Genomic DNA, 18,952 nt, shown 5'->3' with positions numbered 1-18,952 from the left:
GATTCCAGATATACGTGATAACATATGGTATTTGTCTTTCTCTTTCTGACTTACTTCACTTATATTGAGGAGTCTTTTTTTTTTTTTCTTTCTTTTCTAGGGCCACACCCACAGCATATGGAGGTTCCCAGGCTAGGGGGTCTAATCGGAGCTGTGGCCACTGGCCTACGCCAGAGCCACAGCAATGCAGGATCCAAGCCACGTATGCGGCCTACACCACAGCTCATGGCAATGCTGGGCCAGGGATCAAACCTGCAACCTCATGGTTCCTAGTCAGATTCATTAACCATTGAGGCATGACGGGAACTCCAAGGAGTCTTGATTATTATAGTCAGTATTTAAAAAAAGATTTTCTGTATAGTATGGGGAACTATGTTCAGTATTTGTAATAACCTAAAATAGAAAAGAATCTGAAAAATACCTGAAACTAACACAATTTTGTAAATCAACTACCATTAAAAAATTGAAATGTATTAAGATATCTAAATATGAAGGATTTTAAAGGCTTTCTTCTTTTATTTATTAATTTATTTTTGCTTTTTAGGGCCGCACCCATGGTATATGGAAGTTCCTAGGCTAGGGGTCAAATCGGAGCTACAGCTGTCAGCCTGTGGTACCACAGCCGCAGCAACACTGGATCCCCAGCCCACTGAGCAAGGCCGGGGATGGAACCCGAATCCTCATGGATACTAGTCAGATGCGTTTCTGCTGTGCCACAATGGGAACTCCTGTAGGCTTTCTCCTTGATTACACCATAGGAGAATGTATGATGGTTTGGTTAGGTTTTTGGCTACTGAATCTGAATCCTAAATTTATCACTTGAATTATACCAACTTTTATAGAGCATTGACCATGTAAGACCTCAAAAATGTTTAAAAATGCTTTTTCTTTACATTGATTTTTTTCATACCCTTATTATATAACATAACCCTGTTAATATATATAATACTATATAATAGTTGTGTGATAATTATGCATAATTTACTTTCATTTTGGAGGGTTTCTGTAACTAAACCGCCTTGATTTGATGATTAAAAAAATTTTTTTTTCTTTCTCATAAGACAACTGCCGGAACTTCCGTCTAAAAACCTGTTTTTCAACATGAATAATCGCCAGCACGTAGATCAGCGCCGTCAGGGTTTGGAAGATTTCCTCAGAAAGTAAGTGTGCAGAAGCTCTTGTGACGGGACAGGAGAAGTGAGCAAAGTGCTTTGCAAGAGTTGAGTGTCCTATGAGCCTGTGGGGGAGAATGTTAGCACTGCTGAAAGGCTAATAACTGCTGCAGGGCGAAGCTCAGTAGTTCATTTCCTGTATTAGAGCGCCATCTTGTGGCTCACATCCTACGGTGCATATTTGGGACCAGACCTTCCAAAAAGAGAACAATAAATATATGCTCCCTCAGGCTATAAAGCAGAGTCAAATTGCTTGGGAGTTTAGCTGACAAAAGTAAAATTTGCCGGGAAACAAATGTGCCTTATTAAAAAGGTACTTTTTAAAAACTCCCTTTATTTACAACATTTAGGATTGACCAAAATTAGCTCTACAATGGGCTGCTAATACCCTTCTGGGCTCCTCTAAATGAATCGTTTAGTGCTGCTCTTTGGAGAGAATGTTTATAAGAGCGTATTTATTGGTGTTTGAATAGTCCCGGTGGGTTAATAACTCTGGAGTACTTGGTGATGGTTGGTACTGCAGTTAAAGTGACTTGAATTCACGCTGCTCTGATTCCTCTTTTTTCTCCACTCTGGAATGCTGGAATACCCATCCCATGGGACAATACTCTGGTTTGCACACGCCTCTGAAGCCAGACGGCCTGGGTTTAAATCTTGGTTCTGCTGCTTAGGGGCTGGGGCTTGGGCAAGTCTTTTACCTCCTCTGTGCCCGTGTTTTCCCATCTATATACAATGGGGGTAGTAATAGTATCTACTTCATAAGGCTGTAGAGAGGATTAAATGAGTTAACGAATGTCACGCACTCAGACTGACATATCATGAGTGGTAGCCAAGTATTGGCCGGTTATTTTAATACACTTAGACATGAAGTAGCATTGAGCTCATTTTTCTGTCTTCCTATTGTATAGAGTTTACTACATGGTACCTTAGATCTAGCCTGAAATAATATACCGCCCTCTCCCCATATGGCTCACTCAAAAGGGTTTGGCTATTATTATGTATGCAGGTGAACACGAGTGCTTACTGCTCTTAGATGGCATCATGCCTTTCCTCTGAAGGGGTCATGGAGACGCGCGGAAACATCCCTGATTGTGAGTTGAGGGAGGGCAGGAAAAGGAAAAGAAGGCGGAAAGGGTAAAAATGACCAGAGACGAGAAGCACCGATGCACCATGCCACCTCTCAGGAAACCTCCCCGTGGTGGCCTCAGGGCTGTCACTGGCACGCCAGAACAAAGACCTGGCCGGGTTTGCCCTGCCCTTTCCCTTTGAGAATAGCTTTGGTTTTAATTGTCTTATGAGACCCAGGTGGCTGATGGCCTGTCCCTTAAGACGTGGTCCCCGCAGCTAGGTCTGCAGAGTGGCCTGTCACCCCGGAGACGGCTCAGGGAAGCTGCAGACTGGTCATCACCAGTGAGGCCTGGACAGGGCCAGTCAATCCTGCAGCCCCTGTAAGCGTGGGGGAGCTGCGTATGTTCTGTAAAGAAATGTCCTTATTTGAGGTCAAAGGACAGCATGTGTCTCTGTGTTTGGTGAAGCCCAGGGCTTGTGTGTTTTTTGATCAGGAAGCACTTCATTTTTTTGAACGTGACTTTCGCTTGCACAGTTGGTCAACCAAATTCATGTTGGAGTGAGAGTCGTGGGGCTGCCGTGGGGTTATGCTCAGTTACTCCCGGTTATTTTTTGCATGACATGCCGTTTGGCAGTTTGCTGGTTGAATGTGATGCGGAGGTCAGAATGGAAAGTGTCCTGGGTTGGGGGCTCAAGAAACTGAGTTCCAGGACTCCTGTGAATCTTGGCTTCCGATTGTTTTCTGGGTCTGTGACCTTGGAAAAGTCCCTTCATTCCCGTGAGCCTCGGTTCTCTATAAAGAGCGAGGCAGTACAACACATGCACCGCCAACCTCACGGATAGTTGCGTCATTCAGATGATGGCTGGGAAAGGACTCTGAAAACCTTTTTATTAAATGGGACTGCTTTGGACCAGGCTGGGTCCTGGGGAGGTAGAACTGCGCAAAAATGGACACACAAAGCTCCTGGCTCTCCTGAAGCTTCCATTCTAGTGGGAAAGCAACTACATACATAGCAGGGGCTGGCTAGATTCATTAGGATTGCATCTGGATTATCATCCCGAAGTCAAATCTTGAAACAGACCCCAAGTTCTCTTGTGATGTTACTTGTTTCATTAGGGGCTGGGAACATTAATCTCCCAGCTGATGAGTTTCACGTTAAAATGGAAAGCTGGTCCTTTTACACGGCTTGAACCTGAAGGAAGAAGGAGTCCAATACGCGCATGATTGGATTCAGCCCTGAACGAAATGCCCTGCATACAGGGCCCCTCTAGATCCTCCTCACCCTCTTTTCTTTCTTTCTTTCTTTCTTTCTTTCTTTCTTTCTTTTTTTTTTTTTTTGTCTTTTTGCCTTTTCTAGGGCCACTCCCGCGGCATGTGGAGGTTCCCAGGCTAGGGGTCGAATCGGAGCTGTAGCCACCGGCCTACACCAGAGCCACAGCAACACGGGATCTGAGCCACATCTGCAGCCTACACCACAGCTCACGGCCACGCCGGATCGTTAACCCACTGAGCAAGGGCAGGGACTGAACCCGCAACCTCATGGTTCCTAGTCGGATTCGTTAACCACTGCGCCACGACGGGAACGCCCCCACCCTCTTTTCTGTGTCTCTCAGATTCTGATGCATAGCCCTCCAGCTATGTCTGATTTATGTAGAAATAGCAACCTTGCATGTCGTTGCCCCTGGTGCACCCCCTCTGTCCCTGCAGCCTAACTCTGCTTTGGGAAACTGGATGTGATTTGTGTCGCATCCATTGTGTCCTAACTCCAGCTTGATGTCCTCTGAGGCCCCGTGGGTTACTAATTAATAGCTTGGACCTTGTTCGTAGAGCACTTCAGGAACTTGAGAGGGAAACACCACAGCGTTAAAATGTGAAATATATGCTTGTGTTGTAGATTTTTAGCATGTGTTTTTAAAATACTTGTTTTTTATATAAGTTTTGAAGTTATGAACCAAGTGTGCTATATGTGCCCAAGCCCTTTGAAACCAGAATGGTGCTATCTCTGCACATATGTGTGTGTTTGTAATAATATTTTTTTCATTTAAAGTCATTTGGGAAGTAATAAATATTTCATAGCAAAGTACATATCCAGGCCAGTCTTCATAAAGGAATTAGAAAGTAGTTTCTTCAACGAGGTGCCAAAGAAGAATAATTTATACCATGTTATTGAACACTGGGTATATGTTTAGCTTTTTTGCATGTTTTAACTCAATACTTAAAACAGTATTCGGAGTCACATTTCATCTAAGTTTTATAGACAAGGTTTTATAAGAAAGGTGGAGGCACGGTATTAATCCCAGTAACTCGCAGGTTTATAATTAGAATTCTTTTTTGTTGTTGTTTTAGGGCCGCCCCCGTGGCATATGGAGGTTCCCAGGCTAGGCGTCCAATCGGAGCTGGGACCTCCAGCCTACACCACAGCTCATGGCAATGTCAGATCCTTAACCCACTGAGGCCAGGGATTGAACCCACATCCTCATGGTTACTGGTCGGGTTTGTTACCGCTGAGCCACAGTGGGAACTCCTACAGTTAGAATTCTTAAATGCTAGCTAAATTTGGTCAGTATGATTCTGAGATTTTCAGTATATTCATTTTTCCTCAGTCTTGACTATAATCTTCCTTTTGGATTCTCCCCCCACCCCGTGCTAATTTTAAATTGCAAGTCACATTTACTAATAGTTATGAAAGAAAGTTACAGACTGAATTATAAACTCTGTTGGTAAGTCTCTGACGGTGAAATTGGCATTCCCGCTAATTGTTTACATTTGCTCGCTGTCACACATGGGCACCAACTCTCTTTGCCGAATTCATTAATACAGCTACATGTACCTTTCAGTGTAGACTTTTGTATTGTAGTGTGTATTTCCTAAAAATCTAAGGAATTTAAATTAAAAGACTTTTTACAGAAGGACACCATGGAAACACTACAACTACTTTTACACAAACACACCCCCCCCCCCCCCCCCCCGACACACACACAATTTTTATGTCTTTATGTTCGATAGAGGGCACCACAGCACAGATCCTGAGTGTCTCCAATGCAGATGTGTAGGTTTTGTTTTTTTCTCATGGTAAGAGGTAAACAGGCTGAAGGAATTTTTTTTTTTTTTCCTACATCACACCACTGCCTTCTGAGTGTTATACAGGTGTGTGTGTGTGTGTGTGTGTGTGTGTATCATTATAATGGGTTCCGTAGACTCAGGGCATTCTTAGGATTATATGGTTGTGCATAGCTATGTATGTTCTCAGCTGAACCCATATATAATACACCTAATAAAATCATGTTGAGGAAAACCAGATTTTTCAACTGTGTTTAATTCAAGGAAAAACAGATTTTGCTTTGTTTAAAGTTGTTATGGAGAAAGGAATAACGTTTGACTCATGTTGTAAATACCTTTTCCGAAATTCCTTTAAAATTCTAGAGGCTATTTTTTGGTTCCTTTTATAAAGGCTTGAAAATTGTATACATGTATTTTTTTATGGAGGCTTATAAAGATGGCATTTTATGGACTGTTTTACAAAGTACTCTTTATACTCAGGTCGAAGGTGATTTTCTATTAGATTTGTTGGTGGAAAATGTGGCTCAAGGATGACTGAGGTCAAAAAAGGATTTAATATCATGATGACAGTCGCAACCCTCTGTGATGCACAGTAAACCAGACGTGACTTAAAATGAACTAATTATGCTCACTCAACTGGATGGGAAAACACTCTCAAATTTTTGTATTTTTAATTTTGAAATGAAATGCCTGACTGAAAATAAAAATCATAAATACAACAAAAATTATTTTTGTTTACTTAAAACTCATACCCATGGTGTATGGTGGCGTAAATGTAGCCAGAGAGACAGAGGAAATTCCAAAAACCTAAACTGTGCCTGGCAGATGTAGTCTTTTTGAACTGAGGGCTGATGTGGGTGTCCCCTTTCTGCCCACCTCTCTCTCCCAGCCAGAATGGGGAGCTGTGTGTGCTGGGCTCCCGCTGGCTGTTCACCCATGTGTCCTCCAGGTGGCAGTATGAAGCAGAAAAGAAAATACTGGGAAATAATGAGTCTAATGTACAGTAAAATTGGAAATTGAATTATAGCTCAAGAAAAAGGACAGTAGCCTTGAGGTCCCGATCAACCTGGACTCTGATCACTTTTGTTTGCTGTACCCATGTGTTAGGTTACTAGCAAGTTAATAACAGTGTGGGAGCAGTTCAAGGCTCAGTAGAATTGCTTTAGACATGAAATGAAGCTAAAATGAATTTGTGTCCAATATCATTGGCATTAGTGCTCATTACTTTTGTGGTGTAATGCCTCGAACCACCTAAAATCAATTTTAAAGATTACCCATTATTTTATAAAGAAAATAAAACACATTTCCAACAGAAACAAAGCAGTAAGGATAATCCTATGAACAGCTACTCGGAACATTGCTGGCAGGAAACCACTGACAAAAGGACACAGGAAACACTCTGTTCAGACCTCACAGTGGATGCAAGTTAGTATTAATGGGTCGTTGCCATATAAATCTTCTCTTGATTTGAAGCATTTAAAACAAGAATGGTAAACATTTATAAATGTAGGAAATAAATCTCAAAGAGTAGTAAAAGGGATTTACTATTTTCACTACTCGTACTTGGTCCATTGATCTTTATCATGTGATGTGGTTATCTTCTGGAAGAAGCCTGGCCAGAGGACATGGACTAGTCTTTAGCTGCTTTGCTTAAGATTGTGCCTTTTAAAAAAGCACAAAGGTTTTCCTTTTCCTTTTAGTAGTAGGTCAGTAAAGCGTATCTTCTCAAACTAGATTTGCAAGCCTGTTGGAAACAAAGGGAACTTTGGTTTGGATACTGTGCATTTTTAGACACTTGCCTTCCTGAAGCAGTAATTCTGTTTTATTTGGAAGAGAGGGAAACATTCCAGAGACCTGGGATTTTAAGCAAATGGATATGAATGGCCAAAAGAGATTTATTTTTCTCATTACTTGTTTAAACAGTTCAGGATATGTGTGCATTTCATTTGGGCCGAAATACATAAGTTTATTTTTCATAGATCTGTTTGAAAAATCCCACATGGGGTAGAGTTGCCGTGTTTCAGTTTTGTCCCCTACATCTGACCTTAGTGTCCCGTGTTACATCCTTATTGGACTATGAATAGAGACTAAGTTGTCATGCACCAAAATCTTTGCTTCAAAGATAAAACCAGTTTTTATTTAAATATAGGGTGTTCTTTGACTTACTCTCCTGTTCTAAGACATGCGTTTCAGAAAAAGACACACCCACCGATATATGAATTGGAGCCTGTGTCGATTTTGCTACAGGGTGGTTTTAATTCTCCACGTAGTTCTGATGCACTAGCTGAAATCTGTACTCTCTTTGTAAACTTTGATCTTGAATGTGGGAACGCTAGTGTGGACTTACTACAAAATTATATTTTAATTACACGTATGGCAAAATTGGCCGGGAGCAGTTTTATTTAGTGACTCATTTGAACATAGGTACGCAGTGCTGCTGAAGATCCTGGAGAAACTTCTAGTCAATCTTAAGCGTTCAAAAAAAGGCACCGCTCAACTGAGTGCCTGTAAATATATATATAAACAGACTCGTAAAGTTTGAGAATGTCAAACATGCTGAGAAATGTATTGACTTTTTAATATAGTTTTTAATAGTCGTTGAAAGGTTTGCTGTTTCGTGACAGCCTAGCCAATAAAGAGCACAGAACTGACATGCTGGTTGGCAGTAAATTTTTTTAAAGTAGACTAAATTTCTGTGACCATATAAGCAAAATATTTCCCTAATTAATCCACATGGCCATAACAGATGGTTAAATTGAAGAAATGTCCTTGAAGTTATTCTTTTAACAGATGTTCTTAACTATTAGCTTCATGTTTTTACTCACCCAAATTTCCAAATAATTGAATCAAAAGTTAACATATGCTTTCATCCCTTTAATAGGCAGAGTCCGTAATTGACGCAAAGTTTGCCACAGCCGAGAAATTACTTCTGATGTTTGTCTGTCTCCTGCCCTGTAATTGTCCATCCCTGTCCTCTGATTAGATCTGCTTTTTCCCTTTCACACAGGGTCCTACAGAACGCGCTTCTGCTTTCCGATAGCAGCCTCCACCTCTTCTTGCAGAGCCATCTGAATTCAGAAGACATTGAGGCCTGTGTTTCTGGGCAGACGAAGTACTCTGTAGAAGAAGCAATTCACAAGTTTGCCTTGATGAACAGACGCTTCCCTGAAGAAGAGGAAGGGAAAAAGGAAAATGATATAGATTATGACTCAGAAAGGTATCTCCTTGCATGTCGATTCACTGTGTATGTATTTATGTGACACGGCGTGCACATATGCATGTGTGTAGATATATACACACACACACACTTTTTTGTTGATGTCATACTAAGATAATGAAAAAAGTAATTGACTGAGATTTTATTGAGCTGTGACAGCTCATCATAGGAGTCTTCACACACACCTCCACACTGAATTAATGAATGCGGTAGAAATTCAATTATCTGCATTCTGATTATGTGACTTTCATTTAGTCAGACTTGAATTATTCGCGTTTAAATTATCTAGCTAAAAAAATATCCAACTGCACTCCAAATGGCTAATTAAAAGTCCAAATTTCCTGTCTCTCTTTGTGACTGGAGATAATTAAAGTTCTCCTCTGTTACTCAGCCTTTGAGTGTGTTGTGAAAACCAATTTCCTCTTTTTATTATTTTCCCCCTCTCTTCTTTTCCAGTTCATCCTCTGGGTTCGGACACAGTAGTGATGACAGCAGTTCACACGGATGTAAAATGATCACAGCTCCGCAGGAATCCTGAAAAATAATTCCAATGTTACCATTCTAGGAATAGCAAATTAGGTCCCGTCGTAGAGACGAAAGCTTGCTCATATTCTCTTCTTACCTAAAGCTCCCTGTCATGTTAAGTATTTAAATTCATAAGATGTTGTGTTGTTTATTAGTGGTATTTTTATGTTGTCCCACTTTGGCTAAGCTTCTGTAAAAAGCTACGAGCCTGTGAATGCAGCACTCCCCTTGATAGGCGCATATTGTTGGTAAAACAAGATCCTGCCCTCAAATGAAAGGATGTATGTGTTTAAAAAAAAAAAAAAAAACAAAACTGGTTGATTTTACTGAATTTTAAAAGATAGGTAAGTAGGTAGCATTTAAAATCCAGATAGAGCCTTTCTGCTGGTTTCGCTAGGGCGGTGTTGGCCTAAACACAGCAGGTGTGACGTTAGCCACCTCGGCAGACAGCCTGCTTCTCAGACAGGCAGCTGGTATTTTGTGGGTACCTCCCCTGCCCTTGGGAAGACGCTTTGCTTTGGGGGGTCTTTAACTGAAATATTTGAAGAGTGTTTATTTAACCTTTCCAGTATTCTCTTCCATACTTAGATGGAAAATGTATCTTATGAATAGAGACATGTTAAAATAATGTTTACATCTTAGAAAAAGCCAGAAATAGTGCTAGGCATTTTGCTTATATTTGCAATATGTAGACTCCGAAATGCATTTGCATTGTCCAGAATCAGCTTTCACATGTGGTTTCTGGAAACAAATAATTTGTTTTCATTATCTGTGTGTAATTAGAATTATAGGTTAACGATTTATCTTCTGACTTAATGTGCAATTTCTTATCACAAGAGAACTTTCTGTGATGGTCAGTGGTGGTTAATTGTTCCTTATCTTTAAGTTAAAAGTGGGATCTTAAAAACATTAATAAATTTTGCCATTAAATATTGCCATAATTTAGAAAAGGATAGGAACTTGCTAATTTCAGAATTAATTAATTTTTTAAAAAGCCCTTTCTTTTATGGCATCTGCCCGAGGATTGGTATAATTTGATTAAAAATGTCTTTTTTTTAGTGGCCCAAAGATAAAGTGTCTTAGATAAACTACATTGAACTTCAAATTTCAGATGAGGCAGAATTTTATTGAGATAATTGTCTAAGTTTCTTCCTTGTTGAATGGTACAAAATATCCCTGAATTTAACAGGAAGATATTTTTACATAGCTGGGATAACTTGTTGCTTTAATTAAATGTTACCTCACCTCATTTTAACTAGGGATTTAAAAGTTACTGCATTATTTTAAGTCTTTGAAATGCTTTTATCTAAGAACCCACAGAAAAAAAATTAGAATACGAATGATTTCCTTAATTTTGCCTTTTGTTTTTTCTGTTTGGTCTAAAACATTATTGAACTTTGTGCAAATATTTTGATTTAATGTATCTTGGACTGTATTACTTTGCCATCTAAGACATATTAGTTTAATACAGGACAAAAAAAGATTTAGCAATTTTTTTTTTAATCTTGCTAACATGTAAGGTTTGCCACCCATTTGAGTGCAGTCCCCAGCTCCTTGGCAATATGTATTTGCATTCATGTTATTTCTGTTTTACAGCAGTTTTGAAAAGCATATTACGTGCCACCAATTGTCATATAACTTTTAGATGATGCTACCACAGCCATCAAAATTGATATTAAGTATTGCCTAATACTATGGTATGTAAACTTCATGAGGTCATCATTTTCACATTAAAAATGAAAACATCAACTTTGGTTTGTTGCAGCTCTTATTTTATACAAGAGAATGTATTTCTTCTGCCTTAGATCTAAATTCAGTGTGTTTTTGAGTGATCTGTAGTTTTTAACGAATAATTTTGGTAAAACTTGGTTAATAGTCACTATAGTTGTGTACATTTGAGGCTTTTAGCTTTGGTTTGGTTGTTTTGATATCTAAGCACTGGCTTCTTAAAACTGATTTTCTGCAGTTGAGAGATTTAAATGAACTTCAGCCCCCAGTGGCTTTCTTGCTTTGTTCAAGTCTTACTTTCCTCTGGCATATTTTTATAAAGCTTTCTTGAGAAAAAGAAAACAATTACTTGAATAGCTAAATAGAATAGATGTTATTTAAATCTTTTAAATGTAACTTAAAGAATCCTCATCTTGGATGCTTTATGATTTACATACAGCAAAACTGGCTATTTCCCTGGCTGACTCTGCAAGGGCAAGACTCTTCACCTATAAAGCTAGTTTATGTGTTCTTTTTGAGAACTGGTATCATATGTAAGCCAAAGGTGTCAACAATGAAAGCCAACAACCTGTTACTTAGGGCTTCTTTTAAGGTCTCACTTGAAAGAAAGTGATTTAAATTCTAGTTAAATTTTCAAGTTTTAAAAATTACTACAGAAAAACAGAAATGTTAGTCTTTAAGTAGTTATGTCCCTTAAGATAGTAAATACCTTGCAGGAGCTTTTCATGCTTAGTTCACATTTTACTGAATAATTAAATACAAACAAGTGATATGCAATAACTATTGTAAGGCAAAAGAATAAAATGTCTTTTATGGCTATTAAGAATTGAAACAAATTCATTTAGCTTAACTACAATTACCATTCTATCCAACAGTAAATTGAATGTTGTTTTGAGTTCAGTTTATGGTTTGTTTTTTTTTTTCCCCCATGCCTAAGGATTCATCATTTTTGAGCTACTGTGGTACAAAAAAAGGTTTTCAATATTTCAGCTTTAAAGGAAGACCCTTTTCCAAGAAAGGCCTCTAAAATTTTAAGATGAAAACATAATAAGAATAAAGAGCTTATTCTATTTCTAAATAGTTTTCCTCTTAATATTTAAATCACTTAGTTGGTATCCTCTGAGTACAATGCAGCATCTTTCGATGGAGGATACAATCTATTTCAATACAATTTTCTGCTTTTGTTGGGATTGTAGACATTTATTTTATATATATATATACACACACACACACATTTTCAAATACAAAAAGCTGTCTGAAATTAATGACTGCAATTTGACATTCAAAGCATAGATACAATTTTCTTTGCACATAAAGGTCATAAGAAATGAATACATTTTTAGTGGAATGGAGTTCAGAAATCTTAGGATGTAAATAAACAATAATTTCTTTAAATTTGAAATATTTACAAAGGATTTTGGCTCTCTTCCTTGCCATATGCATCTCACAAACGAGTCACCATTGTCCCTTTTAAGTCAGACACAATTGCTCTTCACTCTTGCTGGAAACTTTTCTAGATCATTGTTATGAACAGTGCATTGGACACTAATTTATTTTAGCTGCGCAAACTCTGGTAGTTAATGACCCTTTTCTCTTTCTCCACAATTCCAAAGAGTTCTTTTCAAAAGATAGAGAGGAAACGAGAAAAAAAAAAAAAATTAAGCTACGATTTTCTGCTGAATTTAAACTCTGGTCTAAAGACACTATGCAAATGGTTTATGCTAAAGAGGAAAATACCCTTTCTCCCCCGACGAGAAGTGTAGATGCATCCAAAACCCCACACCGCTTGTCTTTGCTGCAAGAGGCACAGCACGGGCATAACTTGTGGTTGTGTTTTTGCTGCTTTCTTACCTCTGGGCCTTCTTTATAGCTCTGCCCCCCCCACCCCACCGGCGGCGGCGCTCCCGCGGCGGCACCCGGGCCGCCTGTTGGCTGCGGCGCCCGGCCGGCTCGCGCACACTCCCGGCGCCGCGGCCCGCACACGCGCGCTCCCGCCGCCTCCCGCCTGGGCCGCTCTGCCCGCGGCGGCGGCGGCGGCGGCGGCGGCGGCGGCGACTGGGTGGCAGGTAGAGAGCCAGCCGGCCTCGGTTCGGTAACCCATGGCAACCGCCCTGGTAACCCATAGCAACTGCGCGGCGGAAAGAAAGGAGGGGAAAAAAAAAGGGTAGGGGGGCGGCGGGTGGTGAGTGGGAACAACAACCGCAAAGAGGCACGATTTACAGCACCGACCTGCAGCGCCCCCTCCCCTGTCCACCTGCCTCCAACGTGGGCACCGCGAGGCCCCCTTCCCAACGTTAGAATGACAGCTTGGCGGCTGGAGAAAAAAAATAAAAAATAATATGCAGAAGGGTCTGGGGGGGCGGTTGATTTTGGTGCGGGTGGGGAGCTTTGAATACCGATGACCCCCCAGGGCCTCCGGGTTCAGTCGTTTCCCGGGCCCTGCTGCTGTGGGAGCGCGCGTGGAGCCAGCCCCGCCGCTCGGTTGGGTTTCGGGCTTGGGCTGGGTCAGGGCGGCGGGTCCGGAACCCGGGGGGCTGCGGCGCCGGTTCCCAGTCTAGGGCTGGACCCGAGTCTTTGTTCTGTAGATGCTCGCGCGGCGCCGCGACCCCAGCTCCGCCGCCCGGCCCGAGAGGGGTCGACGAGGAGCCGCAGGCCAGGGTGTGGCCGAGGCCTGGAAGGGCCCGGGAGTGCGTTCCGAAAGTTTCATCTGGGCACGCACCTCACACCCTAGCTGGCTCCTCTAGTCTCCCTGAAACTCGCGGGTGGGCGCGCCATCGTGTCAATCTCCTCCCCCCCCCCCCCCGCCCGCCGCCCCTTCCGGGGAGGGAGAGGACAGATGCGCCAGGTGGCGGGGCTGGGTCGCTGGGGAAGAAGCGCGTGCCTCTGGGTCCAGAAACGGCCCTGGGTCAGGTTTTCATGTGTGTGTGTGTACGTAGGGGCGGGGGGTGGTGGGGAGGAGTACGTGCGGGAAGAGACAAGTCCCCCACCCGGTTAGGCCGAGCTTTCTTTACCCTAGAAACAGGCTCGCAGCCGGTGGCAGACCCCTTGCAAGGCCGCCGGCGGACAGAGGGGGGCGCTGCCGGGCCAGCACGGTGGCTTCGGCAGTCGGCGGGGGACCGCGCCGCATCTGGGGTCTGGCTAGCTGTCTGCGTGGTGGCGAGGTGGTAGGGCTCCCAAGTGGAAAGAACCCACCCACGCCAGTCGGTGCTTGGGAACACAGCTGCTCGTTTGTGTATTCGAAGAACACCCATCCCTCAAGGTGATGTAGGCAACACAACCAGAACTGGTTTCATTCGATACAGAACACGTAGGTAGATAAAAGGTCCACTCCACCGGAAAATGTAGTGGGATGGAGAGAGATTGCATAGGAATCTGGACTCCTGTAGTTCTAAATCCAGATCTAACTGGTTGTGATTCCAGGTGCATTTTGATGTCTTAAGAAGATTAAGCCCCAGGTAATTTCTGAAGTCCTTGGAGATCTTAATCATGACTTATTCTCCCTCTGTAGGTGTGTGCCAGTTACAAATACAAATAGCAACGTCCTCCGCAAAGACCTGCACAAGTATAACACTGCACACATTTGTGCAATACATATTCCTGAAAAGGTGATTAGGTTAACAGTGGGGTTTATATATCTAATACTTTTTTTTACTAGTAGAAAGAGAAACTGGCTATGTAAAGAATCTGCATGTAATCTTTTCATAAAGGAATCTTCCGAATATATATTTGTGTTGCCACAGATCTCAGGGAAACTTGGTTTATTTTACAAACATGCACGTTCTGGGCTCTGCTGCCTCCTGGGTACCAGGTACAAAGGAGACTGCAAACTGGGTATTAGACCTGGGTAAACTGTAAAAGATAGCTTGCTTGCCCTGGGATCCATTCAGTACAATCCCAGCCCTCTGCATGGTGGTGTACTGGGAGCCCTGTGCTGTAATTTAATTTTTTTTTTAACAAAAGCAATTACAGAAAAGTGCAAATTTAACGTGTGACATTTAACATTTTGCCGTGGCAGGCAGCCTCCACTTAAATGGGGCCTTTCTGCAGAACAACAGGAGCCAAAAGGCCTTGTGTCATGGAGTAATGTAAGACACAATCTGGGCTGCAAACGCACAATGAATCGGGGAGGATTTATGTAATTAATTGACCAGTCTTAACCTGTTATCGTGATGTAAGGAATTTGGAACTCATTAATTTGGGCTCTGACAGATTTCATATTAGAGCTGGCAAATATGGATTGAGCCTCTTATTCTTGTAGCAGCTGGAATTTCCATGACAGTGAGGATTAGTGAAGAAGACCTATTGCTGGAGTCAAACTGCCTCTTTGTAATCAGTAGCCCTACTTTGAATTAAAAGGAAAATGAAAAAAAAAAAAGGGAAAAAGCCTATTACCTGGCTGAAGGACTGGAAGGGGCTGGTGCTCATTCTGCTAGTATGTGTATTGAGCTCAAGCATCTGCAGTTGAATGAAAACATTAATTTTAATCATAAAGTTAGGTGGTTTCTCAAGCACCTTGAGAGAATAAGGTAGAAGGATCTCAGGATCAGGTGTGGTATTGTTGTCAGTTACAAGGGATGAAAAGACCGAGCCTTTGAATTGCCTCTCTGTGCCCACAGAGGCGTATGAAGAAGGACATAGAAGTCTTACATGGGGCAAGTGGCATTTCTTGAATGTCATATCCGCAGATGAGCAGTTCAGAGCCTTGAAGGAGAAACGGGCTTTCTCAGGAGCCACTGACTGTCTCCTGGTCAGAACTCCTTCGTGGACCCCATGAAACGAGAGTTCACATAATGAGCAGTTCGTCGATAATCTAATTTGTGCCATTTTCACAGTGTATGATGTTTAATGAATCACCCATTTGGAAATGTCTAGTTTCTTCTTTGAGATTTTAAGAAAACCCAGTAAAAATCTAACTTTCATTTTCACTCTCCTTGACAATCAGAAAAATGCTAGGTTGAAAAAAAATGTCCCAAGATTAAACTAAGTGCTTTTTCTTTTCCTTCCTCTCACAATAGGTTTCCCCTATTGCTGTGCAACGTGATAAGGTTAATATAACAACTGCCATAAGGATCATTAATACAGGAAGATAAGCAAAGTTGCACGTTTAAAACATTTTCAGGGTATCATTTGCCTCCTTCTGCTGATAAAAGGAACTTTGGTAACATGCAGAATACAGGCACTGAATATTAACTTTTTAGCCAAAAAGCCCAATCGACCTTTTCTAGTATGTTATTCATCATAAACACTCTTCAAAGTGGGTACTGACTGCCCTTGAAATATGTTTTTAAATTTGTATATTACCGTAATTTCCAGTCAAACAACTTTAATTTTAATATAAAAATTAATGTTACGATGTGACTCTTGCAAGAACAAAAGGATCGCTAGTCTCCTCTCCCATTTGTTTTTGCCATCTCCATTCCAACCCAATTCCAAAGTAAAGAATTTTTTTAGTTAATGATAATGGGATTTGATCTAACAATGAAGTACTTGGTACAAAGATTTGTTTTGTGATTATCTCGTTAAGGAGTGATTTCTTCAGCTTTGGTTCCATTTAAGCGCATGCATAAAGAGAAACACTAGAAATTTACATCAATATATTAATGTTATCCTTCACATTCTCAATGTGCAAAAACGAGCTAGTAGTTGTTTCGGTATTATTATTTCAGTGGGAAGGCTGTGAAGATAAACAATTGATATCAGCAAGACTTGGATAACTAGCGTAAACCATGACAAGGGCGATTAATAGTGTGTATAAACACACTTCAAATTTGTATACACGATCTCAGCTCTCACCTAGGGATTTCTTTGTATTTTTTTAAAAGGGTAATTTGTAAGTTGACAATCACAAGGTTATCAACTCATGTTCTGTGTGTACTGTGTATATAGCAGGGGTATGGACTGGACACTTTGAAGCATGATTTACCCAAGAGAGTGTTGACAGGAAAAAAGTCTGGTGAATGGGTTCTGACTCTGCCACTAACCCATACCCAAAGGCAGCTCCCCCGCCCCCTACCCCGGGTCTGTAGACTGCACTTTCCTCATCAGTATACCAATAAGACTGAATAGAGAACACTTTAATAAGAGTTACTAAAAAAGAAGAAAGAAAGAAAGAAAGAGAGGTAGGGTGGAGGTTTCCATGGTCTATTAAATTATTTCTGCAGGACTTCTCAGTGCCTTTCATATACTGATAGACAACACGTGTGTGTGCGTGCGTGTGCGTGTGTGTGTGTGTGTGTGTGTGTGTGTATAGGGGGATACTGAATGCAATTTTAAAACTGTATCCAAGAAGACAAGAAAATTTTTATGATCTTTGAAGCAGTAATACTTTGGGTTCTTTCCAGGCTGATTAAAGAGCCCTCGTGTTCGTCTTAAGCACTCCTGAGGCCAAGGTGTGAGGGCTGCGTGGACTTCACTAAATGAGAAGGATTCCCTTTCAGAGAGCGGGTTCTGTAATGAGGCAGGGAGTGTGGTGCTAGGTTGAAATCCTTGGCTCACTGCTTAAAGAGGAACGACGTGCGGGGTCTTTCGGAGCTGGTTTCTGCAGTTATCATGTGATGATCATTATACCACCTGAGGGCAGGTATGCGGTGCTGCTGAAATCACTGCGCGTCCCCTCTGCTTGGAAGGGTCTTTCCCTTCCCCTCCCATGCCTTCTTGCTTGGCTAGTTTTGCCTAGCCATTCATCCCAGACTCTGATGAAATGTCCCCTCCTGCAGCCGCCCACTCTGACCACACCCCCTACAGGGCAGGGGCGCTTTTGCAGTGTTTCAGGCACAACCCACCTCGCATTCGCACCTACCTTTTCCACGGTACCCACCCCCTGTGCTGCACCCTAGGTCACCCACCTATCTGTTCCCTTCAGGCAACAGCCCCCGGAGGGTGAGGACTGCATTTCATCTCAGCCCCCCCCCCATACTTAATACGGAGCAAAATTTTTTTTGGGGGGGGGAAATGTGCCTGCAGCATGTGGAGGTTGGGGGGCCAGGGGTCAAACCCATGCTACAGCAGCGATCTGAGTTGCTGCAGGGACCTCACAGGATCCTTAACCTGATGCTCCACGAGGGAACTCTCAGAGCACATTCAAAAGTCTGGGATGCATTACTGTCCTATGTAGGCAAAAGGCCCCACAGACCTTTCTTGAAGAAGAAATACTCTGGAAATGGTAGTAGGTAATTCAGGGATGTTTCCCTCCTTGAACTTGAAGGCTTCCCGGAAGGTGTAGGAGAACCTTCTGTTGCAGTACCTCCTTTCCCATTTCCCTCTGGCAGTAGTCTTTGAAACGGCAATATACTTGAGGTCTGCGTGGCAGTCAGCCAGTGCTTTGCCAGAGACTCCTCTTTGCATTGATCAAAGAGATCACTGAATGAAAGAGTTTGTGAAATATTTCTTTTGGTCAACTTGTGTCTAAGATACTGTGCCTGGTGCAGTGTGTATGTGACAGTGACATTCAATAAATGGTTGACGGTTAAAGTGAAATATTTGGCTATATGGACAGACTAGCATTTTCTCCAAATGTATAGTGCTATGTCAGGTAGCCCCGTATAAACTGAAGCCCAGTCTGACTTTTCACAAGCAATTTAAAAATAATTTAAAGCTTTACTAAGTTCTCATAAAAAACAGCAAAGGATTGTAATTTTAACCTTCCAAACTTTCTTAACAGCCTCAGTGCCCTTCTCTCTCTCTCTCTGGAAAGATAAAGATCCATCAGTCTCTCTCTCTGTCTCTCTATCTATCTCCACTTCACATTCCTCGTCAATTTTTTTCCAAACTCTTGACAACTTTAGCCTTTTCCCAAACTTCGTAGCCCCAGCCCACCCTGGCTCTTGTCTTTTTCTCCTCTTTTTCTTTATCCGTCTGTTCTCTTCTTCCAGTGGCTCTCAATGTAAAACTGATCCTCCTGACTCCTGCCCACCCGAATTCCACTGGGGCAGCTGAGGCTCAGGAAGGAGTCTGGCAAAGAGAATTCTGCTGCAGAGTGGGAACAGGAGGGCTGGGCGGGGAGTGTGGAGCGTGCTGGGGGGCCAAGGTTGGGAGCAAGTCAGCTATATTCACACGTGATTATTACCTTTTATTCCAGGAGCAAAAGTGAGCAGAGTAAAACCTGCAAGTCTAACCCTGCAAGGAGAACCTCCAAAATCTCCTCATTTTGTTTAGTTTCAGCGAATCACAAACATTCGTCTG

General features: G+C 42.0%; 1 protein-coding gene and 2 long non-coding RNA genes across 6 annotated transcripts in view; 1 reads left to right on the top strand and 2 right to left on the bottom strand.

The window, feature by feature from the left end:
• The window catches only part of SNX10 (sorting nexin 10), an 85,312-nt gene extending 74,520 nt beyond the window's left edge, over positions 1-10,792 (top strand). For all 4 annotated transcript variants that reach the window (XM_047763076.1, XM_047763080.1, XM_047763078.1 and 1 more), the window contains 3 exons: positions 1,062-1,160; positions 8,309-8,518; positions 8,975-10,792. In XM_047763076.1, coding sequence (XP_047619032.1) covers positions 1,062-1,160; positions 8,309-8,518; positions 8,975-9,056 — 391 coding nt within the window. In that variant the 3' untranslated portion in view covers positions 9,057-10,792. The remainder of the gene's footprint in view (positions 1-1,061; positions 1,161-8,308; positions 8,519-8,974) is intronic.
• On the bottom strand, positions 7,179-8,397 carry LOC125117292 (uncharacterized). Its single transcript, XR_007132582.1, has 2 exons — positions 8,127-8,397; positions 7,179-7,806 (listed from the first exon to the last, which is right to left on the bottom strand). It is a non-coding gene; the product is annotated as an uncharacterized LOC125117292 (long non-coding RNA).
• LOC125117291 (uncharacterized) lies at positions 8,504-12,801 on the bottom strand. The gene is made up of 2 exons (XR_007132581.1): positions 12,623-12,801; positions 8,504-9,052 (listed from the first exon to the last, which is right to left on the bottom strand). It is a non-coding gene; the product is annotated as an uncharacterized LOC125117291 (long non-coding RNA).
• Positions 12,802-18,952: the final 6,151 nt, after the last annotated feature.

Source organism: Phacochoerus africanus, chromosome 16 (genome assembly GCF_016906955.1).
Source record: "Phacochoerus africanus isolate WHEZ1 chromosome 16, ROS_Pafr_v1, whole genome shotgun sequence".
Lineage (NCBI taxonomy): Eukaryota > Metazoa > Chordata > Mammalia > Artiodactyla > Suidae > Phacochoerus > Phacochoerus africanus.
Note: the sequence above shows the minus strand (reverse complement) of the source record. Positions and strands in the feature narration are given on the sequence as shown.